The sequence below is a fragment of the Opisthorchis viverrini genome (genome assembly GCF_000715545.1).
Source record: "Opisthorchis viverrini unplaced genomic scaffold opera_v5_62, whole genome shotgun sequence".
NCBI lineage: Eukaryota > Metazoa > Platyhelminthes > Trematoda > Opisthorchiida > Opisthorchiidae > Opisthorchis > Opisthorchis viverrini.
The window spans coordinates 545,093-571,039 of NW_008751718.1; the positions used below are offsets into that span (position 1 = coordinate 545,093).

General features: G+C 44.7%; 2 protein-coding genes across 2 annotated transcripts in view; one reads left to right on the forward strand and one right to left on the reverse strand.

Moving 5' to 3' along the window:
- Positions 1 to 4,040: 4,040 nt before the first annotated feature.
- T265_04000 (hypothetical protein) lies at positions 4,041 to 4,256 on the reverse strand (the record flags this gene model as incomplete). Its single annotated transcript, XM_009168618.1, has 1 exon — positions 4,041 to 4,256. The coding sequence occupies one exon, from the start codon at positions 4,254 to 4,256 to the stop codon at positions 4,041 to 4,043; it is 216 nt and encodes a 71-aa protein (XP_009166882.1).
- Positions 4,257 to 5,464: 1,208 nt separating this feature from the next.
- T265_04001 (hypothetical protein) overlaps positions 5,465 to 25,947 on the forward strand; it is a gene marked incomplete at both ends in the record, with an annotated part of 32,843 nt that continues 12,360 nt past the window's right edge. Inside the window, 7 exons of the mRNA XM_009168619.1 lie at positions 5,465 to 5,597; positions 5,636 to 5,794; positions 5,830 to 5,921; positions 12,790 to 13,010; positions 13,418 to 13,538; positions 18,781 to 18,860; positions 22,441 to 22,504. Of these exons, the coding sequence (XP_009166883.1) occupies positions 5,465 to 5,597; positions 5,636 to 5,794; positions 5,830 to 5,921; positions 12,790 to 13,010; positions 13,418 to 13,538; positions 18,781 to 18,860; positions 22,441 to 22,504 (870 nt within the window). The remainder of the gene's footprint in view (positions 5,598 to 5,635; positions 5,795 to 5,829; positions 5,922 to 12,789; positions 13,011 to 13,417; positions 13,539 to 18,780; positions 18,861 to 22,440; positions 22,505 to 25,947) is intronic.

The following is a 25,947-nucleotide window of genomic DNA, read 5'->3' on the forward strand; positions in this document are numbered from 1 at the left end:
CCTGGTCTGAATATTCCAAGCAAGCGTGCTTATCGAGGCAATCACCAAAGGTGCGCAACTTGTGTTAACTTGCAAGACCAGGTGAAAACATGTGAGGTGCCCCATATGTAAAGTCAGCGGGGTGACAACACTCTGGAAATTCCATCGCCTTCTTGATGTGCCTTTGACAACCGGGATTCGAAGAGTACTAGATTTTGATTAAATATGAGTTCCGGACTGCCGGATTATCGGAGCTCTTTTTGACGCTGGACTGGTAAGTGTCTCGATCTTTTTGCCAATTGCGTGTATGAAAGTCCTCTCAGCCGTGGTTTCGCTGAAGAGTGAGTAAAAGAGGGTATCCTTGCGGAGATCCGCTTAACAGCCACCTGACCAATGGCGTTGTTTTTACCATTTAATCGCATTATTATGTGCATGATTCGACAGAAGGTAATATGTGTTATGGCCGTTGTCCAATCCACCCAGTGTGGGCAATGGATGATGACTGTAGAACTGTTGTTTATTATGGGATACGGGGCGAGTGTCTGGAAGCAGGAGACTGGCATGGGAATGGCACTTGTAAGCTTAGGCGTCAAGAAAGCCCAATCAAATAGGGAAGAATCAGAGAAGAGGTGACTGCAGCCATTGAGAAAGCGCTTCAAATAAGTATTTGACCAGTGTATAAAAACTACTGAAAACGCAACGGGGAGGCTGGGTCCAAAAAACCACGGAGATAATAGCTGCAGGTGCTCTTTCAGACAGGGTAGTCGTGCCATCATTGCACTGACATACTTCTATTTCTGAAAGGGAAGTTGTAGGGTGAAGGGTTTATCATAGGATACAGAGTCAAAGACGTCGCTGAAATAGAGTAGGAAGAGGACGAGGCTAAGCAATCTTACTAGAATGGTTCCGCTGATTATCGATTGTGGAGACGGCTGTTTGTAACAAATTTGATTTGTTAGATTGGGGGTGAACCACTGTGATGGATGCTCAGTGCTGCCAACGGAACTAAGTTCTACGTGAAAGGGTCAGCAACTAGCGTTTTGTGTGTCCAGGTAGACTATTACAGTCGAGTTTCTGGCGCGGTAGGCTTCTGTGATGGACTCAAATAAGTGGGGCTGGAAGCCACTGACGGATCTCTCAGCCAGGGATGCGGTGCGAAATCTTTTGTTAGAGCGGAGCACTACCAGAAATGTTAGTGAAGTTGTGATATTTCCTTGGCATAATTCCTGGTCTGAATATTCCAAGCAAGCGTGCTTATCGAGGCAATCACCAAAGGTGCGCAACTTGTGTTAACTTGCAAGACCAGGTGAAAACATGTGAGGTGCCCCATATGTAAAGTCAGCGGGGTGACAACACTCTGGAAATTCCATCGCCTTCTTGATGTGCCTTTGACAACCGGGATTCGAAGAGTACTAGATTTTGATTAAATATGAGTTCCGGACTGCCGGATTATCGGAGCTCTTTTTGACGCTGGACTGGTAAGTGTCTCGATCTTTTTGCCAATTGCGTGTATGAAAGTCCTCTCAGCCGTGGTTTCGCTGAAGAGTGAGTAAAAGAGGGTATCCTTGCGGAGATCCGCTTAACAGCCACCTGACCAATGGCGTTGTTTTTACCATTTAATCGCATTATTATGTGCATGATTCGACAGAAGGTAATATGTGTTATGGCCGTTGTCCAATCCACCCAGTGTGGGCAATGCACATGAATGGACCCCTGACCGGACGAAAAACATTGACTGTGATATTACATTGAATTTTAGTCTCCACGAGGAGCCCCCCGGTAAAACTAAAACATCCCGCTGATCACAGAGTTGCACATTCCAGCCCACCTTCATCAACCACGACGTCTGTCAGGGGGGCTTTCCAGAAATTGAAGCATTGCAGTGCAGCAAATGCATGGAATGCCTTACCTAGTCTGATGTATACCCGGAAATATTCACTTCCTACGTTGACTACGCCAACTTGACCACTCATTTCCTTCCCGGCCATCAAGAACCAAGTCTTTATCTGGTCCCAGCCGCCTCCGGTAGGCATTCATTCCAATCGGTTGAACCTTCCGTTGAATCCAAAAATGTAGGTTACTTTTATTATGTCAGTCACCAAGTCAGTCATTTTCTGTCCAGATCGCTTGCCCTCTTGTGAGTTTGTATGAACTTATTTTCCAAAGGAATGTTTACACCCGGTCCCCTTCGGCAGAAAATTACATTATCCAGTTTTACCGCACTCTGCAGATCGGAAGAGCGTCGTGTANACGGTTTTAGGCTATATTTCAATTTGGCCGGCCAGATCGCGGCAGCTCTGCGGCCTCTCATGATTCGTTGTTCTGGTTCCACATTTTCTGCAGTTTGAAAATATTTATTACGTGCCGGACAGGAAGCCGCATGTTACGCCCTTCCTCATGTTGTTTTTTGCCCCCTACTTTCAAATCCTAATGATCTTATCTTCTCTCGTCTGATATGCTCCTCATAAGAAACGAATAGCCCTCATAAATGAGGCTCCTTACTTGCAGCTGCTCATGCGTTACGAAATCTACATCGATTACCACCCACTGTTTATGTCACCGTCCCTTTTCCGCGAAATAACCAGTGCCCACAAATGCCACCACGGTCATTCTGACCGTAATGTTATGACCATACCTAAAGGTATGCCACTCGCTAGTTGGGAATAAACCTTGTATTATTATTAGCGCTACACTTAATGCAGATTGCTGACCATTTTAAAACGGCGCTATAGAGGCCATGAGGTCGTAGTATGAAGGAATGGCTGTATCTGCGTGCCATTTGAGTCCAGCTATTTTAGGACGACGGGTTAGAGGGATGGATCTTCTATGGATATCCAGATGTTGCATGTGAACTCCTCAGTCTTCACTGAATCTTTTAGTCGCCTCTTCAGGCAGCTCACACGTGAATGCTCTTGCGAAAAACATTGCCGCTTGTGAAAGCATGTTGCCTGATCCCCAACGAAACGACAAACGATGAATCATAATTTCTCTCCTCAGAGATGGCATATGTCATCGGCCACGAAATAAGCATAACCATACTCATAATCATACCGCGATCTACTGCCATTGATAGGCCGTATTGCCGCAGTCTTCTACCAGTGTGCGACTAATTTGGAGGTGTGGCTGATCGAACGACCATGGGAATCAATTGTTAGAAATAAATGCTTACAAGCCGAAGGTATGGGGCGGTCAGTATCTTGATTATGGGGGCCAAATCAACACTTGACCAAGGAAATGTCTTATTTTGGTGATGACCAGACCCAGCAGAAATCGTAGTCGGCCTACGCGGTATCTAGTTGGTGGGACAACACACCGCGCCCAAATTCTTTGATGGTCGATTTTTGTCAGCGCAAATGTGGAATGGCCACTAGACCGAATGAGTTGTAACTTCATCTGGCACGCCTGTTGAGCAATAAAATCACCTACCAGCGCAAGGTGCGCGGACCGGCAGCTCGAGGAGAGTTGCTCAGGGGGAGTGTATGAGGAGCAAGTCGTCGTCCGACGGACTTGATGGGCCCAGAAGAGAATTGGTTCCACCTTAACGCACATTGCAACACGAAAAGGTGTATAAGTGTGTCAGAGGGGACGATCGGGCTGAACAAGGCCATATCCAGTTATGAATAGACCCCACTTGCCCTCCTGTGCTTCTAGTTGGGTGGAAAAGTGGAACATCCGGCTGTCGAATCCTCCGTATTAGAGACGTCCGGAATGGTCCCGACGAGGCCATGAATGGCGACTGGATCCACAATCAAACTGGTCACCTTCGAAGGAGTAAAGCTGAAGGCCGCAAGTTTCTCACTTTCAGAAGAATCATCCACGACTGTCATTACTACGATTGCCCATATAAAGTGCTTTGTCCAGGCCTACTGGCCAGTGGTTGCGAGGCACTTGCAGCAGCCTTCGATGTCGAGGTCATCACCAGTGATGGGTCCGTCGGTGGAATTTGTTATTAATTTCGGCAAAGTGGGCACAACCTAGCTTAGAGCTTGTGACATGTGATTTGAGTACGTTGATCACCGATGGGATTTTTCCGTCCGCTAAGGAACTAGGTGACCATAATTCTACATATTTTCAGTGCCCTGTTGTCTCACGCCTTGCCCGACCCCAGGCACTATTTTCGCCTTTAGTAGAAGGACTGCGAAGATTGAGTAGAGGCTGCGATCTGGAGTCATAATCAGTTGAATGAGATTGCCTGGGATGGCATGAGAGCCCGCAGATATCACCGGGTTGATCATACGTATGGGACGGCCAATCGGAGGTTTATTTCTTGCATCCATCCTGGGACTGGTGCGGTCCAATTTTCGCGCGCCTAGATGGCGATCTTCGGATAAACACTTGACGTTCTGGAAAGCTATTTGAATATTGATAATCCACTTTAACGTCCTCTTCACGGCAGTTGGCGAGAAACGATTGACCAGAAGTCCAAAAGTCCGTCGATCCCTTTTCAGCGCAACAATTGTGCTTGTGGTTGTCCGTCAACAACGCCAGTAAAAACACAGCCAAGAAGCAATTGGGGCAGGTTTTGGCGTGTTCCTTCTGAGAAGCGCTCCCAGATGATCCTCCGTGTGCCTCTCTGCTAGAGATGCCGTGGCAGTCTTATCTTCGGTGGGTATCCAATTCGCCCGTATCTCTTCGGGGGCAGCCTGTCGTAGTCCGGTTCATGATTGTGAACGAGTGTGTGCACCTCAAAAATGAAGTATTGCCTGACAGAATTCCGCATGAGCAAGTTGTATTAGAATAAGAAATTCAACTATGTGACACGTTTCATGTCACTGAATAGATTATACACCGAAAGAATCCATTACCAAGTTTGCATTAAAAACTCAACTGATTTCGGACGCAACACCCATGTGACTTTTCAACTTAAACATGTCGATCTGAAGTGGCTTCAAAGTCAGATTTAGTGTTCATTTACGCAGCGGTGCCAGCAGATACTTATTGACTCCCCAGAACAATGGGATCGCTGCAACCAGAGGATTTTCTTTCGCCTTCTCTACATTTTTGCCTCTTCAGCCTAAACATAATATACAGGCTCAGTCTCTATCACATAGCATTTCTCGACCTGGGCTTTGTGGTTCGATCTCGCATGAAAAGTAACGGTGAATACTCTCCTCAGCTATCTTCAACGGATAGCAAGCACAAGGGCAGGAGGGAAAAATATAAGAAATCAAGTAAAATAAATTGAAAATCGAATAAGTGCGAAAATTACAGGAAAAAGGTCCGATTCGAACTGACTATAGGCGCTGATTGTCCGCCTTGCGCTTTGAATGCCAGATGCGAGCCGGGAGGAACTTCATTTCTTGAGTAATCTTCTGACCAAGTTTATCAGCTTCCGTGGTTTCTCGCGCACTTGGATTCTGATGTTAACCAATCAGACGCTCAGGTTGTCCCGGCTTCCTATTGGGTCGCGTGCCGGCAGCAGGACGATCAATCGTGGAGTGATTGGGGTCTATATAATGAACAGAGGGTGGGGGCCCGAGTAAGGATGTCTACCGACTTGATCGACCTTGGTCACCAGGTGTATTTATTTCCTCAAGCCGCATTTCACCTCGTCTGGTTTCAGGATCCAGCGAAGGAATATACCTCTCAGATGACACCATGCTTGTCAAATGCTGCACGTATGTCCAGCCTTTATCTTTCGTTCAGCCACCCTAAGGGGATTGTCTGATTGAGGAATTCCGTTACGCAGAAAATGCAGCTCCACCTAGCGCCTGCAAAAAAACATTCTTGAAGCACGAACTTCAGTTGTTGGGTGCATGCCACATACAGAACAAATCTTGGGGAGATCTAAAGCGTACAGAGTACAAGTATCATGGTAGGTTCTTGGCTACTTTCTACCCAAAACTGCAGTATTTCTCGGTGGTGCTTGCAATCCAACTACCTGGCGTGTAGACACAGCTATTCCGATTCTCGAGGAACATGATATTACTTATTGTAATCCGGTAAGCTTGATGTATTCGGGCACTTTGTTGATTATTAGTTCGAGACGATCATGGGATTACTCTGTGCTGATTTTTGTTACGTGACAGCCACGCACATCTGTTCGTTAAACACGCTGGCATTGACATGTTGCATTTTCATCATCAGCATTGATGTAAGCAAGCTGTTGGCATCAGTATAGTCACACAAGAGGTCAACCAGGATCATATTATGGGACATTTTTACTATTCAATGCGCGAAACTGGTTAGACAGTCTTTATGTTACGATTGCCATGGCTGTCATCGTTCTGTGGCCTACTGTGTCGCTCCCATGGTTTGGAAGATGAACCTGGTCTAAATCTCCTGGACACACTGCTCGCCGTGCTATTAAAGGGTGATGTATCTCGGTGGCTGTGGCACAAATAGCGTCTGCTAGGATGCCACACTCAACCAAATGAATACCCAGAATATGATCTTCGTGATCTGGCAGAGACATTGAAAATTGAGTGAAATTGGGCAACCTTTCCTGACAGCACCGTCTCTACCATAGACAGTCTCGGGCCTTCGTGTAGCAGAGTTAATGGGATTCCTTAGCTTATGTAGAAAACCATTGGCCTTTAATAATGACCTAGGACTGAGTCCAATTCTACTCTGCAGCCAACTGAATAAAAACGACAGTTGGTTGCTGTAACTTTTGTCAGTAGTCGGAGCACAGCGCAGCGCATCCTGCCTGTGATCCCAAGTTTGTTTAATTTGGTAGAGTATGCAGCGCGGTTGTCTTAGGTGGCGCAATATCAGTGTAACAAATATTTTAACTTTTCTTAAGACCATGCTCCTAGACATGAGGCCACTCCGAAAACAGACATTCAAATCTTTCTGAGCTTTTTGTGTATGTTGGAAGTTATATAAGCCCCGACCATCCTGTAACGGCTGAGGTAAATCCATGAATCTCCGGGGTTTTGTGTCGCGCTTAGTAACTTCAGACAATAAAGCGGTGTATCCCTGAATCTCATGGGCTCAAGTACAGGCTGTTTTGTTGTATGCTTGTGAAACATGATCTCTGCGAGTAATGGAACCGGAAGCTCTTCAGGTTCTCGCTAACCGTTTTACTACTTATCCTGTGCCAAAGAGATTACAACTGTGAATTGGGTCCAGTAGAGCTGCGGTGGTCTGGTCATGTGCTGCGCATACCAAATCATCGTTTGCGGCAACGAAGCACCTAAATTCTACACAATACATTCATAACACCGCGGTGTTCCATGTTGAGCGAGATCTATTGCAAGGGGACTTGGGTGCCTCCGAATAGATCTCCTACTCTTTTAGAACGTAGTTTTCATCAATTTACCTTGATGAAAGGCTTCGTCACCAATTTTTAACGGTCTGTTGATTTAACTATGGTAGGTAGTCGATGGTCTGATGGGCCATTGAGTACTGAGCTGGCTTTTGCTCCACGATAGAATTCATGGTTTTCACCGGGCGATGCTCATCATGTTACTTACATAATGTGGTCCCTTTGGAATTTTTTGTGAATGGATTCCAAACAACAGGTGAGTAGTCACCTGCATTTATATAACATTTGATAGGCAAGCTAGTATTACAGGAAGCTTTGGAAACAGAATCTCGCGCTGTTAAGAAAAAATGGAGTGAGATCGAGTTCTCTGCGGGAATGAGCGTTTTTCACATTTGAAGCAGGGTGTGAAAAAGCTCGTTGCACGAGCGAATGACTAGGAGCATAGCGTAGGGGATGCCGGGTACTAGCGATAGAGAGTGAAGGAACTGCAGGCTATCATTCGAAGTAAGGAAGGTATTGAGCCGTATAACTTTCCATTGGACTCGGTTTAGAAGTGAAAGGCAGGTGTAAGAATCCCCAGTACGGACGAATTTCAGATATGCAGATCAGGTACTATTGCGAAGGGCAGAGGGACTTTAGGGAACACAACAGAAATCTGACGCGGTAGCTCGTATTTCAATTTGTCCGATATGAGACGGATAGAAGAGACCGTTGTAAAATGGCAAACCAAGAAAGGCTGTAGCTGAGATTGTGGGATGGGACCAGATTTAATGGGTACAATATGATTAAAGGTGTAATAGGCATATAGAGATTTTGGAAGGTTGAATGTAACTGCATTTGATAAATCCCATTCGTGAACGGGTGCAAGATCAGTGTTCGGCCTGATGGCAATCTGTACGCCGTCATCTGGCTGAGATGAGACAGGTCTTCATGAGTGGTAAAAATGGATTTGTTAAGGAAAGCGTCTTCTGCACTATTGTGATCAAAGGCGATCAAAAGCGCGCTGTTTGGGTATCAGAAATAAAATTGACAGTTAGAGCTGAATAATGTGAAATTCGGGCTTTGATACTGTCGGTCTGCTTACCAGGGCCGTTTAGATGACATGTAAAAACCGATTTCTCGCGAAGCTTTCTGTAATTCAGCAAGAAGTGAGTGCAGGTCACATATGGGTAGTTTAGGCGAGAACTCTACTTGCTAATCTTCGAAACCTGCAGGTAAAGCATTCCGAAGGACACGACGGTGGTGGTGGGAGTAAGCGGAAAGAGCAGGTGACGACGGAATCCACCTTTTTATTTGGACGGCTAATGATTACGAAAACTAGTGGCAAGGTTTTTCCTGGTATTTGGCGGACGAAGGTCAGTATCCTAGTGCAGTAAACAACTAGCGAACGGTGTCCGAGTTTTAGTCTGACAGTAACCATGCATTTTGTGTTAAATAGTTCATGCTTAGATCAAAATCTCTGGATCATATGACCTATTCTGCCCTCAATTCCTAAGCTGTAGTTTATCACTGTTTCTCTTCCTCATCTGACTCACACCGAGCACTGCCCTGGTTTTGAACTTCTTTCGCTCAAATTTATTCGTTAGCGTAGCGAAATTATGTGTAGTATGCATCTGTTCGTTGAGTGATGAGATACACTCCCTTTTCTAGTCTGAAATTTTACTGCAAAACTTCACAGTTTCGTTGACGTCAGTGTCAGTATTGAGTGTTTTCCGTTTTCCTCCCGCGAAGATTCCCCGGGCTGTGAGGCTGAGTTCTGTTGTCACACCGTTTGCCTTGCCGTCTCGTCGCGACAATGACTCCCTGGAATCCCTGGCTTTTGTGTAAACTCATGCTCGCCTGATTACGTCATAAACTATTCAACCTCTTTGGTCCCCCAGATCACTGTTCCATCAACATATCCCATTCACTTTCCCCTCTAGAGCCTGGCTCACCTCGTGTGGTTACACACTTCCGCTGACCGGTATACCGATTTCTAGCGTTAGTCGTGGGGGGTCCTTCAGTGTGTACTGGAAAACGGGCAAGTGTTTTTCTGACGGATCCAATTATCTCAAATTTTCCGAGTCAGGAGAGCAATCTCTTCCGTCCGAACGGTTTAATCGTGCATACTTGTAAGTGACACATACCGTACGGACGTTGGCAGTTGCATCCCTGTCTTCCGACACGTTCTAAATTTCTACAGGTAGAACATGGTCGCCCGTGGCCGACAAATTTCAAGACAAGTTCAACGCAAAAAAGCTGTCAATCTTGTTAGTCCTAACCTGAAGTTGATCATTTTGGGGTTTGGCTAAAGCAACCAGTCGCAACTTTTCTTGTTCTTTATTCTCTCCTACATTTAATGCACCTGACGGAATAATGTGAAATTCGGGCTTTGATACTGTCGGTCTGCTTACCAGGGCCGTTTAGATGACATGTAAAAACCGATTTCTCGCGAAGCTTTCTGTAATTCAGCAAGAAGTGAGTGCAGGTCACATATGGGTAGTTTAGGCGAGAACTCTACTTGCTAATCTTCGAAACCTGCAGGTAAAGCATTCCGAAGGACACGACGGTGGTGGTGGGAGTAAGCGGAAAGAGCAGGTGACGACGGAATCCACCTTTTTATTTGGACGGCTAATGATTACGAAAACTAGTGGCAAGGTTTTTCCTGGTATTTGGCGGACGAAGGTCAGTATCCTAGTGCAGTAAACAACTAGCGAACGGTGTCCGAGTTTTAGTCTGACAGTAACCATGCATTTTGTGTTAAATAGTTCATGCTTAGATCAAAATCTCTGGATCATATGACCTATTCTGCCCTCAATTCCTAAGCTGTAGTTTATCACTGTTTCTCTTCCTCATCTGACTCACACCGAGCACTGCCCTGGTTTTGAACTTCTTTCGCTCAAATTTATTCGTTAGCGTAGCGAAATTATGTGTAGTATGCATCTGTTCGTTGAGTGATGAGATACACTCCCTTTTCTAGTCTGAAATTTTACTGCAAAACTTCACAGTTTCGTTGACGTCAGTGTCAGTATTGAGTGTTTTCCGTTTTCCTCCCGCGAAGATTCCCCGGGCTGTGAGGCTGAGTTCTGTTGTCACACCGTTTGCCTTGCCGTCTCGTCGCGACAATGACTCCCTGGAATCCCTGGCTTTTGTGTAAACTCATGCTCGCCTGATTACGTCATAAACTATTCAACCTCTTTGGTCCCCCAGATCACTGTTCCATCAACATATCCCATTCACTTTCCCCTCTAGAGCCTGGCTCACCTCGTGTGGTTACACACTTCCGCTGACCGGTATACCGATTTCTAGCGTTAGTCGTGGGGGGTCCTTCAGTGTGTACTGGAAAACGGGCAAGTGTTTTTCTGACGGATCCAATTATCTCAAATTTTCCGAGTCAGGAGAGCAATCTCTTCCGTCCGAACGGTTTAATCGTGCATACTTGTAAGTGACACATACCGTACGGACGTTGGCAGTTGCATCCCTGTCTTCCGACACGTTCTAAATTTCTACAGGTAGAACATGGTCGCCCGTGGCCGACAAATTTCAAGACAAGTTCAACGCAAAAAAGCTGTCAATCTTGTTAGTCCTAACCTGAAGTTGATCATTTTGGGGTTTGGCTAAAGCAACCAGTCGCAACTTTTCTTGTTCTTTATTCTCTCCTACATTTAATGCACCTGACGCTAGAAGGAACAAGGCACAATTTTTTTTTACCTAAATTTAGTTTTCTCCGGCTATGTTGCACCTTACTCCGCCTCTATGCCCCACTCCCATTACCAAGCTATCACGGGAATCCAAGTTTTTAAACTCATAGTCTATACGCTTTTTTATTTTGTTCCTTAATGTTGTCCATGAGTTCGCTATTATTGGTTCGAATATTCGTTTTCGATCCATATCTAATGTCATTCTCTTTTCATCTTCAAAAACCCCATACTCCCTTCTATCCTAAAAAGTTTTCCTGCTCCAACCGCAACCAGTGTTGACCCATCTCCACTGACTCTTGTCGAATATCCCGAAATCCATTCTAACCAACGAAGGCGTTTTTGAAGGCGTCTCTTTGAATATGCATTCTTATAGATCCAGAAGCTCTGTTAACATACGTATCACACGTTGGGTCTTCTCCTCTGCACTCTAATAGAAGAAACATGGTTGCACTTGATGTGTCGAATGCCTTTTGCTCGGATTTATACTGCCAACTTTACTAGACTTCTAATAGTTTCGTGGCGACTCCCCCGACAATGTTTCTATGCGTCTACAATCCTGGAACATCGGTGCTGAAATGCATCGAGGATCTCTACCCTCTCATGCTTTATTGTGTGTAAGTTGTTTGTTCTTGACGGCTATCTATGCATTTGTGAAGTGTCCCATTCTGCATAATTCTTTGTCTTACTATCTTACTAGTATCTTAGTATCTTACTAAGTTGGATACTTGCCTGGTCAACACCGTGAAAAGCATCTGTCCAGCACAACAACCCTCAACCTTTCCAGCTCTGTCCATGCGCTCATTTTCGATCGCCATTCAGCTTCTGACGGTGACCTTTTCATCATTGTCCACTCTTCTTTCACGCCTGCCTTGACTTTTCAACAACCAATACTAGTCCGTACACGTCAAATTTTTAGCTTATCTTTCGGACTGGACCGAAATTATTCCCCTTTATGGATCCCAAATTGTCCTACCTTAGCGTTTTGGTGTAGAGTTTCTTGTTATTTTTCCACTTTTGACACCGTTCAACCTCAAAATATACGCCTCATCGATACCTCACTCTGATCACTAACACCCTTAATTTCGCCTATCACCATGAACTGCCGCTCTTGCCTCGATAGATGTTCAACGCAGTTTAGATGCTGTGCCCACCAATAGTCTCTGCCGAGGTTTTACCACCGGTAGAACTTAACCCTTTTTTTCTTTAGAATATCCACCCTTTGAAATACTGCACATTTGCCTTTGCTTAGTCCATGTAGCCGTCAACTCCCTAGAGGCGAAATGCCTCAGTAGTTAAAGCACGACTCTACTGTCCGGAAGAACTGTGTTCTGAACCCGATCTCTGCCTCTCGACTTCCCCTGTTTAGGTTTGGGCAGTATCCCAGCCCTCGTGCTTCCTTCTGGTGGCATGGCAATTAAGCACCGAAGGGATGCTACAGCTGAACGAACGATTTCCTTAAAGGCCTAGTCAAATTTAATCTTAATTCTATTTTAGGCTTCTTTCATTCCATTTTTTTCGCGGTATTTCTTCTCCATTTTTACAGAGGACTGTGATCTTGAATTCTCCAGTTTCCTAATTCATTGTGTGTAGTGTCGACCACCCCCCAAGGTCCAGTCTGAATGCTTCAGCGCGCCGGTTTAACCAAGACGTTACATCTTTTATATGGTGGTCAGCGCGACATACACCAAACAGCGATACACTGAGGGGAACTGTTTGCCAACTAGATCACTATTTCTAGATCAAAATGTCTGTGAAAGACTGGTCAGCGTTATAGCCAGCACCTTTTGAATTTTTAGCTTTGCACAATAAAGCAGTCATGGAAACCCAGAATAGCGAGTCTTCAGTTTTTTTCATGCATAACGTATCAAGATCCTCCTGACTATTCCATTTACCCCCCTTCTTGCATTTGTGCTCGAGTAGCAAGTCAAGGAGTGGTCTGAGGAGATGGTGAAAATTGAGGCGGAGGCGAAATCAACTTCGGTGGTTTTCCTCTATGTATTCGAGACTTGGCGGACTCGCGCCATTTCGAGCTTTGTAGAAGCAGCTTCACTGGCTGGTCGAAACGCCAGAGTGGTATTTGTCATCTCCAATACTTCGGGTTCAGATCCACCCCTTATTTGCAATGAACGAATATCTGACATGTGAGTGCTATTTCACGCAAACGGAGTTCCCTCTTTTATTCTTCAGTCATGAATCGCTTCCAACCAGCATATTACTTAGGGCTTCTCCTTGCTTTACAAACATTTCATCTAGGTTTGCTTCAGTGTTCCTTCAAAAGATCTGCCTGTACAGAAGAGGGCTTACTGGTTTTGCCTGGCGACTGCGCCCTAAAATGAAGGGTGAAAGAAGATATTCGCCGCTTTGTCTGGGTGAAGCGGTAATGGTCTTTGTAGAGGAGATGAACACAAGCTCGACACGTACATTAGCAGTTCAAAAACGATGGTAGCACGCCACGGTAGTCTTCTGAAGTATCTGCTTGTTAACACCCCTATAAACCCGTCATTAATTCGCCCACAATTATGATCCGTTTACATTTTTTGTTTTATAGGGAGTACGCCGAGTTGAAAGAAGCACTCTACTATTTACAACATCTTGCACGGATTCGTGGATTGTCCGTGTTTTATGACCTTGAAGAAGGTCTGAACTATGTAATAGAGATCGTAAAGGAGGTAAGTAACTTTTGTACTTATTAATTTGCACCATTAATCTTTTGATTTGCAGATAGTTCCAAAGTTTGGTCCCCGCACTGCTAATACTTTCCCGAGCTACTAAACCTATCTTTACTGAGGCGTCTAGATAAAAACCATGTTCTCATTGACCAGGGAAGATGTAACTGCCAGTTTGGCGCCTTTCTTTCTCGAATTCGATGGCTTGTTTTGATATCCCTTCTGGTTCTCGGATCATTGTTCTTTCAACCTTTGTAGTACCGTTGAATTGGACAACTCGGGAGTGACAGCTTCTCAGAGCTTCTGTAATTTGATTGATGCAATGACTGCTTGATTTTAAGACTAGTTTAAAATAACTTTTTCCCTCTTTGAGGAGGTTTATCCAGGGATAACCGCGCTTTCGATCGCAGCAATGCACGGTCCGTGTTGCAGTTGGCACAGGATAGCAGCACATTGCTGCAGTAGCTACCCCGAGATTTCCCTGTCGGACAGTGATACGATCCGTATGGTGTCCATTTCCACTTGGATGAATCCAGATCACTGTCGGTGCTTTCACAGCACTGGACCATGTATTACTGATGGCCACACACATCCTGAATAGGCGCTAGCTGTTTTCGTTCAGGTTTCCCATATCAAGCGGCTTGATTATCCACCTCCACGTTTGTTTATCATGACCGATTCGAGCATTGAGCTCAGTCACGGGGAAGTGGCGTTGAGTTGATGGGATGGATTATAATGGCAGGTGACAGTTGCTCGTAGAATCCTCCCCCCTACATTTTGGGTGAGAGGCCTTCGCATCGTACACTGACAAAAAATGGTGAGAAGTTTTCTTAACAGTCGAAGACCCATAGTCATTCTCTTTGCATTGATACCATTCGGTTCATCTATCATTCTTCCGTTCATGTGACCAGTCACTACAAACCCGAATCCATGTTTCCGTCAACCATCCCTTGAATTTCAATACCGGTAGGAAGTGTATACAACTCCCTTTAATATTCTTTGATCAAACGACCGAGTTTAACTGGGAGCATCGAAAGCGTTTCTGCACCTTGGCTACAAGGGCTTAACGCCCTTCGGGCATGTGGCTTCTATTTCTGTCCTGATGGTATTATTTTGAGAACTCAGGGAACGAGGCACACTTGTCCAACTATTATAGATGCTGCGCAAAGCAGGTGCTTTTGAGCCCCACTGAACTCTTGGCTTCCAAAGTCATTCCGGGCGATCATATACCACAGTCAGGGTCAACTGTTGTGTTCGCGGCTTTTACGCCGACTTATTCTAACCGTCCTAATCCAGTTGAAGGTAACGTCGCTGGTTCCATAAGTATGGAGAGGCCCGTCGCTTGTCTTCACATCTGTATTAGCGACCAGTACGACTTTATTCTGTAGACCGCCTCGCACCATAATTTGTCGTAGTTCGGGGACCCGTTGTTTTCTATCTGGCTGCTGTCCGTTAGCTATCTTGACAGTTAAATCTCGATGAATTAAGTTTCATCACTGGCACTGAAGCTCGACGACCACAACAAGGTTTCAGGTTTTGGTCCACAAGCGCATTCCAGTGATGCTCAGCATGCGTACTCACAGGCATGTGCTCTTGAGCGATGTCTTCAAAGGTTATCCTAAGTTAACCTGCACAAGCATTGGAATAACTCCTCTCGCGGATGGCAACAGGACCAAAACCTAATAAAATCCGAACACTCCGTTTTAAATAATGTACGGTAGAATACGAACAGTCCGTTGTGTCAGTGAACATTGTAAAGTAACCTGGAAATCTAGAATCCCCACTAACATTTTGATCCCAGAGGGCGATATGAATGCCCAAGTTGGTCGTCTGAATCCCTTGAAATCACATTTGGGTGGTCAGTTTGCTTGTGGTACGGACAACAGGGAACGGCTCATTGAGTTGTGTGCTGATCAGCTGTTTCTAGCCATTACGAAACTTCAGTATAAATGTTTGCATAACATAACCTGCTGTTGCTTGACGTTGGGTTTCCCTTCAGGCTCTCAAAAGTCAGTGAGAAAAATACCAATCCACCATCTTCTGAGAACTAACATAGCTCAACGGCATTGATCTGAGCTAGCTTTACCACCCTCCTCAGTAAGTCAACACTGTACTGGTATAGAGCACGTGGATGAATCATAGCAAAATGTGGAAGGTGCTATGCTAGCGGCGTCCATTGCTGTCTGCTTGACTTCTCCCATACGATCAAAGAATCACTGGATAACTTCGAGATCTCTAGAAGTAACTGATGCCATACCGGTAGGCAGTGGGTACCACAGTGCACGCGAGTCCCTCCAATGCATAGTAAAGAGACCAAGGAAGGAGCGAGAACTCTGGTAAACAGTGAAAACCCAGGAGATGAAGAAGACTTTTGCTACAGTGCCCTATACAGTCAGTAAGCTTGTCTGGACGGAGTAAAGCAACGTTTAGTGAAACTATGAATAAAAAAGACGGATCAGCAATTCGTTCGCAAAAATACCGACTTGAATGTCGGGCTAAACACTTCGCAGAACAGTGTACCTGGTCTGCTGCAACACAGCCCCTGGAGACAACGCATGCGGGAGAATGGAATGTAAACCTTGATCGCCCGTCGAAAGAACCAATAAGATACGAAATATCCGTACTGAAACGTGGGAGGGCTCTAGGACCCTATCGTATCTCCTCAGCCCTCTTCAGGGAAGGCAGAGTACACCTGGTGAATCATCTGACAAAACACTGGTGCGATGTGGAATGTAGAGAAGGTGCCTGCAGAATGAGGCACATCAAGTTATTTCTGTCTTCAAAAAAGGTACGCGGACACTGAAAAACACCGTGGCATGAGCCTGGTAGCTGTGGCATCGAAGGTGCTCACTGATCTCAACTCGAAGGTTGATTGAACATAAGGAGAGGCGGATCTGTGAAAAACAAGCCGGGTCCGATCCTGCAAGAGATGAATTGGTCACATTTCCACCCTCCGATAGCTTCCGGAACAGCGAATGTCTATAACAACCAACAATGGTGAGCTTCGTTAGCTTGAAAACTGCCTTTGTTTCCGAGGACCTGCGGACACTATGGCACTGTTTATAGGGCAAATGTGTCCCCCATAAATTCTTGACTTCCCTCAAGGCGCTGTACGCCAACTGTAGCGGACGTGTGAAGGGCTATGGGAGGCTCTAACCTGAGTTAACTACATTAATTTGGTTTCAAACAAGGTTTTCCTCCTCTTTCCTCTTCAACTTTATCATTGATATGATCATGGAAGACTCAGTCTTACTCTCTAATGCTTGTAGGATCGAAATGCTTCCGGGTATTCGCTCAAAAATATTGAGTACACAGACGACAAATCTCTATTTGGACCTAATGGTATTTTATTGCAGACAATATCAAGTAATCTAAATAATTCTGCCTCACGGTTTGGTATGTGCTTCTCACGTGCAAAATAGAGTGCTGCTGCAAGATTGGGTGGGCTTGAGCTCATGCTTACGGATGATATGACTGAGGTTGTAGACATCTGAGTAGGCATCTGGGTCTGCCCTGGTGGTCTAGCTAAAGATGGTATTCATATACAGATTGACAAAACCAGACCAGGTTTTATGAACCTGCCTTGCTTGTGGCGTAGGCGTGACATAAGCCTATCCGTCAAGGTTAGAGTATACAATGCTGTGGTGTGCTCTATATTATTATACGGGTCATAAACCTGGCAGCTGCAAGCTGAGGACGCCAAAAACTTCCAGTGTTTGACCATTGATGTCTTCGGAGCATTTCCCGAGTTCGGTGGGAACACTAAATCCTTTATGCTGAAGTACGTTTAATGACATTTGGAGGAAATAATTCGCCCAAGATAGATGAACCGATCGCACTCCATAGGTTACCCTTGCTTGATCACGCGCTCCGTATGCCAGTCGACCGAACCCCTCGAAGAGCCATTTTTGCACTACCACATGAAGGGTGGAAAGGAGCCAGGGGCGGTCAAACAATGTCTTGGTAATGGAGTGTGGAAGCCATCGCTAACAAACTCAGCTGCACTAATCATTGAGGTTTCCATGGTTGGGACGCCCGAGGCGAGACATATCAATGGTTGCAGACATTGTCGCGCATGCATCCAACCTGTGGCCTTCAATGCGTAGCTCCTCTCCCCGGATCTCTCGATTAAAAACTTCACTGACACTCCTGTATTTATGCACTAATAAAATCAGCTACGGTCCTCAATGCTTAACTGTCATTGGCGAACGAAGCTGTGCTAGCCATAAGCACTATACTTCATGAACTCGGTTTTTAAAACTGGTGATGATGATCAAATAAGAAAAGCGGATGGCTTACTGGCTTACTGCACCTCTGCCGAAAGTCATCATCATGATCATTATTATCGGCGAAAGTCACTCTATTGTTGTTGAGTTTGACGGGAAGCCCTGCCGGACCCGACTCTTAATCGGTTTTAATCGCAATGGCCACTTCTCAGTCGCGATGTCCAGCTAGAGGCCGTCTGTTGGTTTACGTTTTTCATGAATTTTGACGCTTGTCTGGATCGATGTATGAACAAAAGCGCCATCATTGTTTTTATCCAGACCTTCCATGTGTCGCGTGTAAGTGCATTTCACAAGACATTCGCCTCGACCCTAGCCTTGGACGCCATCCACCAAGATTTGCACAGTAAATCTGACTGGTAAATACGTTAAGCAATATGTTATTTTGAGTGTCCCCTTAATATCATCGCATTTCTTTCAAAATACTTAATTCCGACGTTTCCTGTTCATTTAATTGTTTGACTGGGGAGCAGTTTGATCCCATCCTTACGCGCCAGCAATAGCAGGTTTGACGGAATTATTGTGATAACTTGATGATCATCCAGAGATGTCGAACCCATTCCTGTCGTTCATGCTTGCCAAACAAATGGCAGCATTTCAAAATCTGTCACTCATGACAATACTTTAAAGCAGTACATTACCGCCATTGTGTCCAACACTGTGCTAACCTAAGTACCTAGCCGAGGTGAAGCGTTCACAATACTGTCTTATGCAGCTTAGGTTTCGCAAAGTATGTAGAACACAAATGTGTCATAAGAAGGTTCCGCAACGCGTAGGATCGTATTTATTCAGGCAAAGCTTGTAACTGATATTCAACGGATGACTTTTATTCCTTATCCTTCATCACATAACTTTCAACCGACAGCTTCCCCATAATAGTTACCTGAGCATTTAAAACAGATTTTTGACGAACAAATCAGTTTGAGCGCCTCTGCTATTTTCTGTCTCCTAATTCACTTCAGCATCGCATCAGGGAAGACCGGAAAGCACGTTACACCGGTCTTATGTCCGATGAGGAGCTTTCTGTTTTAAGCAGGGTCGAGTAAGTCCAAATGTGTCTCCTTTTTTGTACGGTCTCGTTAAATCGTCTGTTTTGGGGCTACAGCCCGGGACTCGTTCGGGCACATCCGTTCCGAGGATAGCAACCCTTGCCACCGTTTAGATGATGACACATACGGTATCCCTTAATGTAATACTGGGTCAATAATTTGCTTTCCATGTCACCGTTACCATTTTCGGTTTATTCTTTGTCGCCATGCATCACTTCATGGGTGCCAAGCAACGCACTGATGAACTTATCGAAAGACCTCAGTATCAGATCCCTGAATTGCTACAAACCCTGTCAAGAGTGATATCTTCACTTAATATGATCGACCTCATGTTACTTAAGAATGTACTACTGAGGTATTTACTCATCGGTAGTTAGGTCGGAGCTCAATATTTAACCTGATCCAAACAAGGCAGATTATCAGAACAAAGAAGGAAGCGTCCATCCCCGCTAGTGTATTTGTCACATTCTCCGTGGTGGTAGCTTCTCCCTTTACTATTCGTCGTGCCACTTTTTCCTTATTGGACCATGGATGGCTAAAAGCTGGAGTGCCTCATTGAAAATCCAGCCGGTTTGTTCTGTCTTCCATTGCCGGACTTTAATCCAATGCGTATTGTGGCTTGAAGCTTCAATTCGAATGAAGGAGCTAGGCCTCTCCATTTTTTTCTGTGTACCGAGCTGGGAGTGGCCGGCGACTGAACGCCGCTTCTGAGGTGTTGCGTGGCTTGGCTCCTGCTTACCAGCACTCATACAAGGTGGGGTATGCGACCAGGCATAGGTAATGATGGATGTTACTGGTGCGAGCTTGTGACTCTGCTACCGAGCTCACTCCAGCCTCCATGAATTTTCCAAAAGACTACTTGTGGGATCAACAGCCTTGTAAGTAATATCGCATCCAGCAAAACACTTTGACATCTCGACCCAGCTAAACCATGCGGTGATTGAAGATTGTAATTGTGATTTTGTATGAACTCCTCTTTCGTACTGTCTCACTATGTAAGTCTGTGTTCTCCTCAATCAGTTTTCTACTGGCATATTACTCCCGAGAAAAGATCATTTCTTCACAAGAATAGTTTTCCTTGTCCAACAAAATAATTCCCACGGGTTCGGATAGCATCGTTTCCGTCTAAGAAACTACTCACACATGAGGAGATCCAGACAAAGTACCGAAAACCCATGCTCGTTGTCTAATGTTTCCATGTTTCTGTTGTGTTCCGCTTTGAGGTTGACGGGTTCTGCCTATCGAAGTACCCTTCACGTGTGTTGAGATTTTTACAAAACATCCGATTCTGGAACAGAAACAACCACGCTAAGGTTCTGGAAACTTTGGAGCATGTATCAAACAGTGAGAAGTGGAATCTTATCAGAGGCTCGCGTACGTTGCGCAGAACCCCGATGTTCTCTTCAGAATTTTTGCAGTAGTGCTGCTTCTCAAATTTTCACTTAATCTCAATTCACTATCCTCAGCAGAACACTTTAAGTAGCCAGTTAGTGTACGATAGGAGACACAGGCGTCAGTCTGCAAAACGTTCACGTACATGTATGTGACAATTAGATTAGGGCAGATTGATCCCGCAATATGCCTCGTGTCTGTTTCAGCCCATTCAAACCTGGCATTTATTGGCTAGCAACACTCAATGAAAGCAAGTGGCAATGGGTTATGGTGTCGTAGCAGTAACGGTGTGATCTGCATGGAGAGTGTGTGTTTAGTTTCCGGATTACTCTGTGAATAGAATACTGGATCACGAGTGTCAATACCCCACGGTCGATTTGTATCCACCAAACCTCTCAGTCTGTCCTAACCAACTTCCTAGCCACTGCAAAAAGACTAAAATTTATCGTGGCGGAGCGGTTTGTGTGACCCACTGAGCTTTACCGGGGGTTTCTTCTAACACCTGCGGAGGTTCTAATGTCTAGTTTGTCAGTGGATAGAGGTCTGACAAACACAATCCCCTGACCTTCTGAGTTGGAGCTTGGCAAGCTTTCGTCTGATGGTGTAGGCTATGGCCACATTCCCTCTCTCGCCTTTCCACCTTCGTTGTTGATGTACTACTTGAAATTACTCAACCTGTCTGAAAACCCTAAAGGTCAAAATGCTCCCGAGTCGTTCACTCAGAGACATTGAGGATGCGGGCGGTATTGGTCTCCTTCGTTCACATCCTCCAAAAATTCAAGTCAGTTTGAATAGTCCAGATAAATAAATTTGGGCGTTGTTCGTGCGATCCGCTTTGTGGAACCGGGTTCACGCGTCCCTCCCTAAGCTTAGCTGGAAGCATTGTGTGAAGTGACCGCTAACCGATATCAGTGGCACTTCTGTTGTCAGTTTTTTTCAGTTTGTCCTGCCCGGATTTTGAAGATGTACGCACCATTGAATTCGTTCAGTAGGCTAGGACACAGTTCCTTTCATTCTCTTCTTCCCTTTTTTCACTCTAAGGTTTTAAATATAATTAACTAAACGTTATGTTTCTACGGCAGTGAACCCCCCAGTGCCAAGATTGATATTTCTGTCTATGATGACTTTTATGGTGTTCATGAGAATGAAGTTCATCAGCGTCCCGATTACCCTCTCCTTCCGTACACGCGATTTGTCACGTGTCAAGTGGGTCATCACGTCGTAATCACGTCGAAAATCATGTCAAAACGGATAGTCCTCGGGTTGTGTTTTGACAGTTTATTGTAGGCAAGCGAAAGCTAAAACTGGTAGGTTACGTCAACCGCTACGTAAATATAGGTAGGTATTTAGGTTCGGTTTGCCTGCCTTCCATATCTGATTGATGTTAGATGAGGGTTGCAGATCCTGATTCGAACCTCGGCTTACTAAACTGCTTTCTCACTGTTGGAAAGATTCCAAGAACCATACCTTGCGCTTGGCTTTGTGACGCTTTCAGAGAAGAAAACCAGGTCCATCAGATTCGCGAAAGATGGTTGTATAGTGGAAATTTTTTTTAATTGCATAATTGGTATACAGGTTCCTATTTCAAAGGGTTAAAGGACTGCTTGGACAAAGTTCCTCGGTTTTACACAGCACATTTGTATCAATCTGCATCATGTACTGAGCTGTAATCACTCGTTAAATGACGTTTTCCACATACTTCCACGTCATCTAGGATTCTCCTTGTCTGTCTTAGGATGAGGCAACCATAGATAAGATTTTAGCACTAGGTGGTCTTGGGTCTTAAGTCGATTCGATTATTCTGAGAATCCGTCCCCACGTTGTTACCCAAGAACAGTTCATTTTGCTTTGGTGGCCTCAATCCATTCGGTGATCGGGCCTCTGTTAAAGTCGTTCGAAAGGTGGAGTTACCTGAATCTATGACTAATTTGTCCAAGTTCTCGCAGTCATTCGGTCCTGTGCCTATGAAGACTGCCCTGCTATCGACCTTCATGGTAATCAAGTAATATCGTTTTCATACTCTTTGTTGTGCTTTCTTGTCAAGTTGCAGCAGATATCTAGCGAGATTATATGATCATACGATTCTCATGGTTAGGTGCTAGATGAATGAAGTTTTTTTGTCAGAATATTACAATAGTTGACCATTACTGTTCGAATTTAATATTTACATTCTGCAAACAGGTCAGTGTGCCAAGTTTTTCGTTCGTTGCGGAAGTGTGAATCCGGCCGTGTCACTCTGGAGGAGGTGAGCTTTGTGCTTTTGGTGTCCTTTTAAAAAGCCGATAAAAGTTGAGGACAGTTTTAGTGTAGCAGCGTCCAAATTGGGACTTGATCACATCCTAAGGAAAACTGCCAATATTCATGTGTTATCAAAGTTAGTTAACAAAGTGAGTACTTCTGAATGGTGAGTGCATACAATAGAAGAGTGAGTTTGCTCGTCTTGGATTTATTCCCACAGCGAGATACAGATCTCTCTTCAAGATGAGTCTTCCCAAGAACCACACGGCCTGTATCAGATTACCTGCTTTTGTGGACGTATCACAAAACGACGACTTTGTACTTTACGATTGGGAACCAATAACATTCGTCCGTTGGTTTGAGCATTGAGACAGAGGAGGCGTGTATAGTATGATGCCTGAGATACATGTATTGGCGACGGGAATCATATGCATTATAGAACTGATGTATAAGGGCATCTAATAATGCTTCCTTGTGCGGCTACTTTATCCACCCGTTTCACGTGGACATTTTTTCATGAAAAGTTCTGAGGCAAACTAAACGCACAATTTACCTCAGTGTAATTTTCAAAAATTTTGCTTTTCTTTATCACGAGAGAGCAGACGAAGTATTAGCTTAATGGTGGTGGGTAGTGGCGACAGTTCACCCATCTACGTCCAGAGAGTGCAGACTTCGAAACATAGATAGGTATTGGTAGCTTCCATAGTATCCCTTTACCAATCCGTGTGCCAGAGAACGGAACGAGTTACATAGGGATGGGTTCGAGTCGATAACCGTGTATGATCATACAATTTCGCAGTATGTTCTAAAAATCACGATCAACCGGATAACGTACGGTGGAACGGTTTGATGCGTTTCATTTGTTTGTTCTATGAATGTTCAATTTGACAAAATCCAACTTCTTTCAACAGAGCAGTTGTGGGACTACACTGTCCGTAGCATGGACGACTGATTGCTCCTGTTCTCGCGTCACTCGGTGTTCACGGAGGATTTAGAGAAAAATACTGAGAACTTTTCTGGGTCGAGTGCGATTTTAGCCGGTCCCGAGGGTGCTTGCTCTTCTGGGGAAGCACCGAGATTCCATCTGGATTTAGGACCTATGAGAACCACAAATTGCACAGAGACGCGCTTCCTTGCCGGTTAATTCACTATAGCCCTACCACGGGGAAGATGTAAGAAATCATTCCTACTCGTTCAGTTGTACGCGATTAGCGGTAGATGGCCATCACTCGAAACACACCCTTCAATCAGGCAGCATCCAGGACTTTAGCCAGCAGTGGAGGGTTGGCGAGATTCTGTTCACAGTGCATTCAAGCTAATGATTGATACCTCATCGTGACGTGTGCTGCGTTTTCATTCTACTATGTGCACCGAATTCTCTTTCTCTGTTGCTTATCACAATCTCTGCACGCGGCGAAACTCTTGCATCATAGACCTGTTTGCTTCTCGGTAAGACGTTATTTCCGTGCACATCAACGAATTTTCGAATGTAGCATCCACCCTTTCCATGTTTCGTCATGCGCCCTGTTCTATGAACTAGTGATTTATCGTATAGACAGTTTTAAGCCAAAGATAAAACACTCAAACTTCGTTCCGATGGACAGACTTTGTTGGAGGGTGGCTGGAGTTCCTATGCAAAAGCCATCGAAAGTACGTGATTGATCGTCCCGATTACTGAGCGTGAACCATTTTGTTAGCCGGTTGCCGCCTTGATATGAGTTGTATTTGCAAACACAGTGAGTTTTATACTGTACTTGTGAATACAAATACAGTACTCTCTCATCTCCGAGAAAACGTCTTCGAGAGCTCCAAAATGCTTCTTCGTATCAGGAACTTATTTATGAGGTAATTAGGTTCCACTCCTGTCTGGGTTTGTTTGGCAGTTTCCATGAGGGTTGGATAGAATCTGTCACCGAATGCTGCAAACATTCAGTATTCTTGCATTTCTGTTATTGGGATTTTTTCGGGACATGTTCAACTTGTATGGTAGTCGTCATCCCTCGTCATCTAGAACATTAGGAATTCGTGATTTTTCTGCCTAGCTAAACGTGGATAGGTTATCATAGTGTCCTGTTCCCATGCAAAGATAAAGAGCATGGTTATTTGGAACTCGAGAAATGTCGAATTGTGCATTGCTTCCTCCAACTTCATTACCTTTAATCGGTGTTTCAGTCGACGAATAATTCTGAGTCCATATTCCAGCCTAAGCTATCGCCTAGGTCAGTCCGAGTCTATTTAGAAGGACTTAAATCATGTCTCAAGTTAGCGTATTAGCGTATCGATATTGAACGCATTGACTGGTAAGCTATCCTGCTACATCCACTTGGTGAGCCCTAATGCTTAGTTCACTTGACGGGACATTACTCATAAAGTTACCGAAGACTCTTCGACAATTCGCGATCGGTTTCACTCTTGGGGCTCATCATATAGGCTCAGTCCCCGAGTTTCTGTCAACCTTATGCTAAAACCAAATTGGTGTGTAGATGAGTATGCTTTGCCTAGTTGACCGTTTTCGGGAAAACACCACGTTTTACTTGTTTAAGGTAACGGTCAACTTATAAATCTCGGTCAATGACTTTTGACGTTTTCGTTGTCTAAGGAGTGAATAAACTTTTTGGTTAACCAGAAGTTCGTTTCCTTCGGTAATGGGAAGTTGATTTACTTGTAGGAGTTACCAGTGGAGAAAACCCCGAGCTTGCTGACGTGCCTCCTCGAAAGACTTGTTGCCTCTTGGGGGTTTCATCGCTTGGATGGGTACTGTATATGTCCACGTTAGAATAAAACAGCTCTAATTCCCTCGAATAAATGATCACAGTCTTGCGTTTTCTCCTCTTTTCCACTCAACTCACTGTTTTCAACAGTTCGGTGTATGGACAAATCCTGCGACTAGGGTACTACAGGTCACTCTTATGAGATTTTAGTTCACTGTCTATGTGACTGGTCGGAGTATTGCAGAATTGGGATCACCTCACTGTGTGCATAGTCTTGAGATTTGCACACTTCGTGTGAACTATGCTGACCTTTTTGTGAACCATGGAACTGTTACAAAAAGTATCTTATTTTGGTTGAGACTCTATGTCATGACCAATTTCTCCCCTACCCTGGTTTCTCTATAGTCCTTTTGTTCACAGTTTTCGGTTAAATTTGTCGAGAGGAATTTTTATAAGGCATACTTTCACCTACATATTGTGCATGTTTTCTGATGGAAACAATTCACTTGGTCTCCCGTTCTCCTCGCATGTTTTGGTTGGCCGGACAACCAGTGGTTTCTAAAAGTAGAAGCTACTAAATGCGGTGTGAATAGCCAATCATGTTGCGAGGTTGGGACAAATCAGTCTATGTTTAGCTAGGGAAAACAGATAGAAGACTGAACAACTTTTGGCAAGCGGAATGCACCGGTCGGTATTTTCTACCGGTTTCATGTGAGTTGTGTCGTCATCATCATCGACA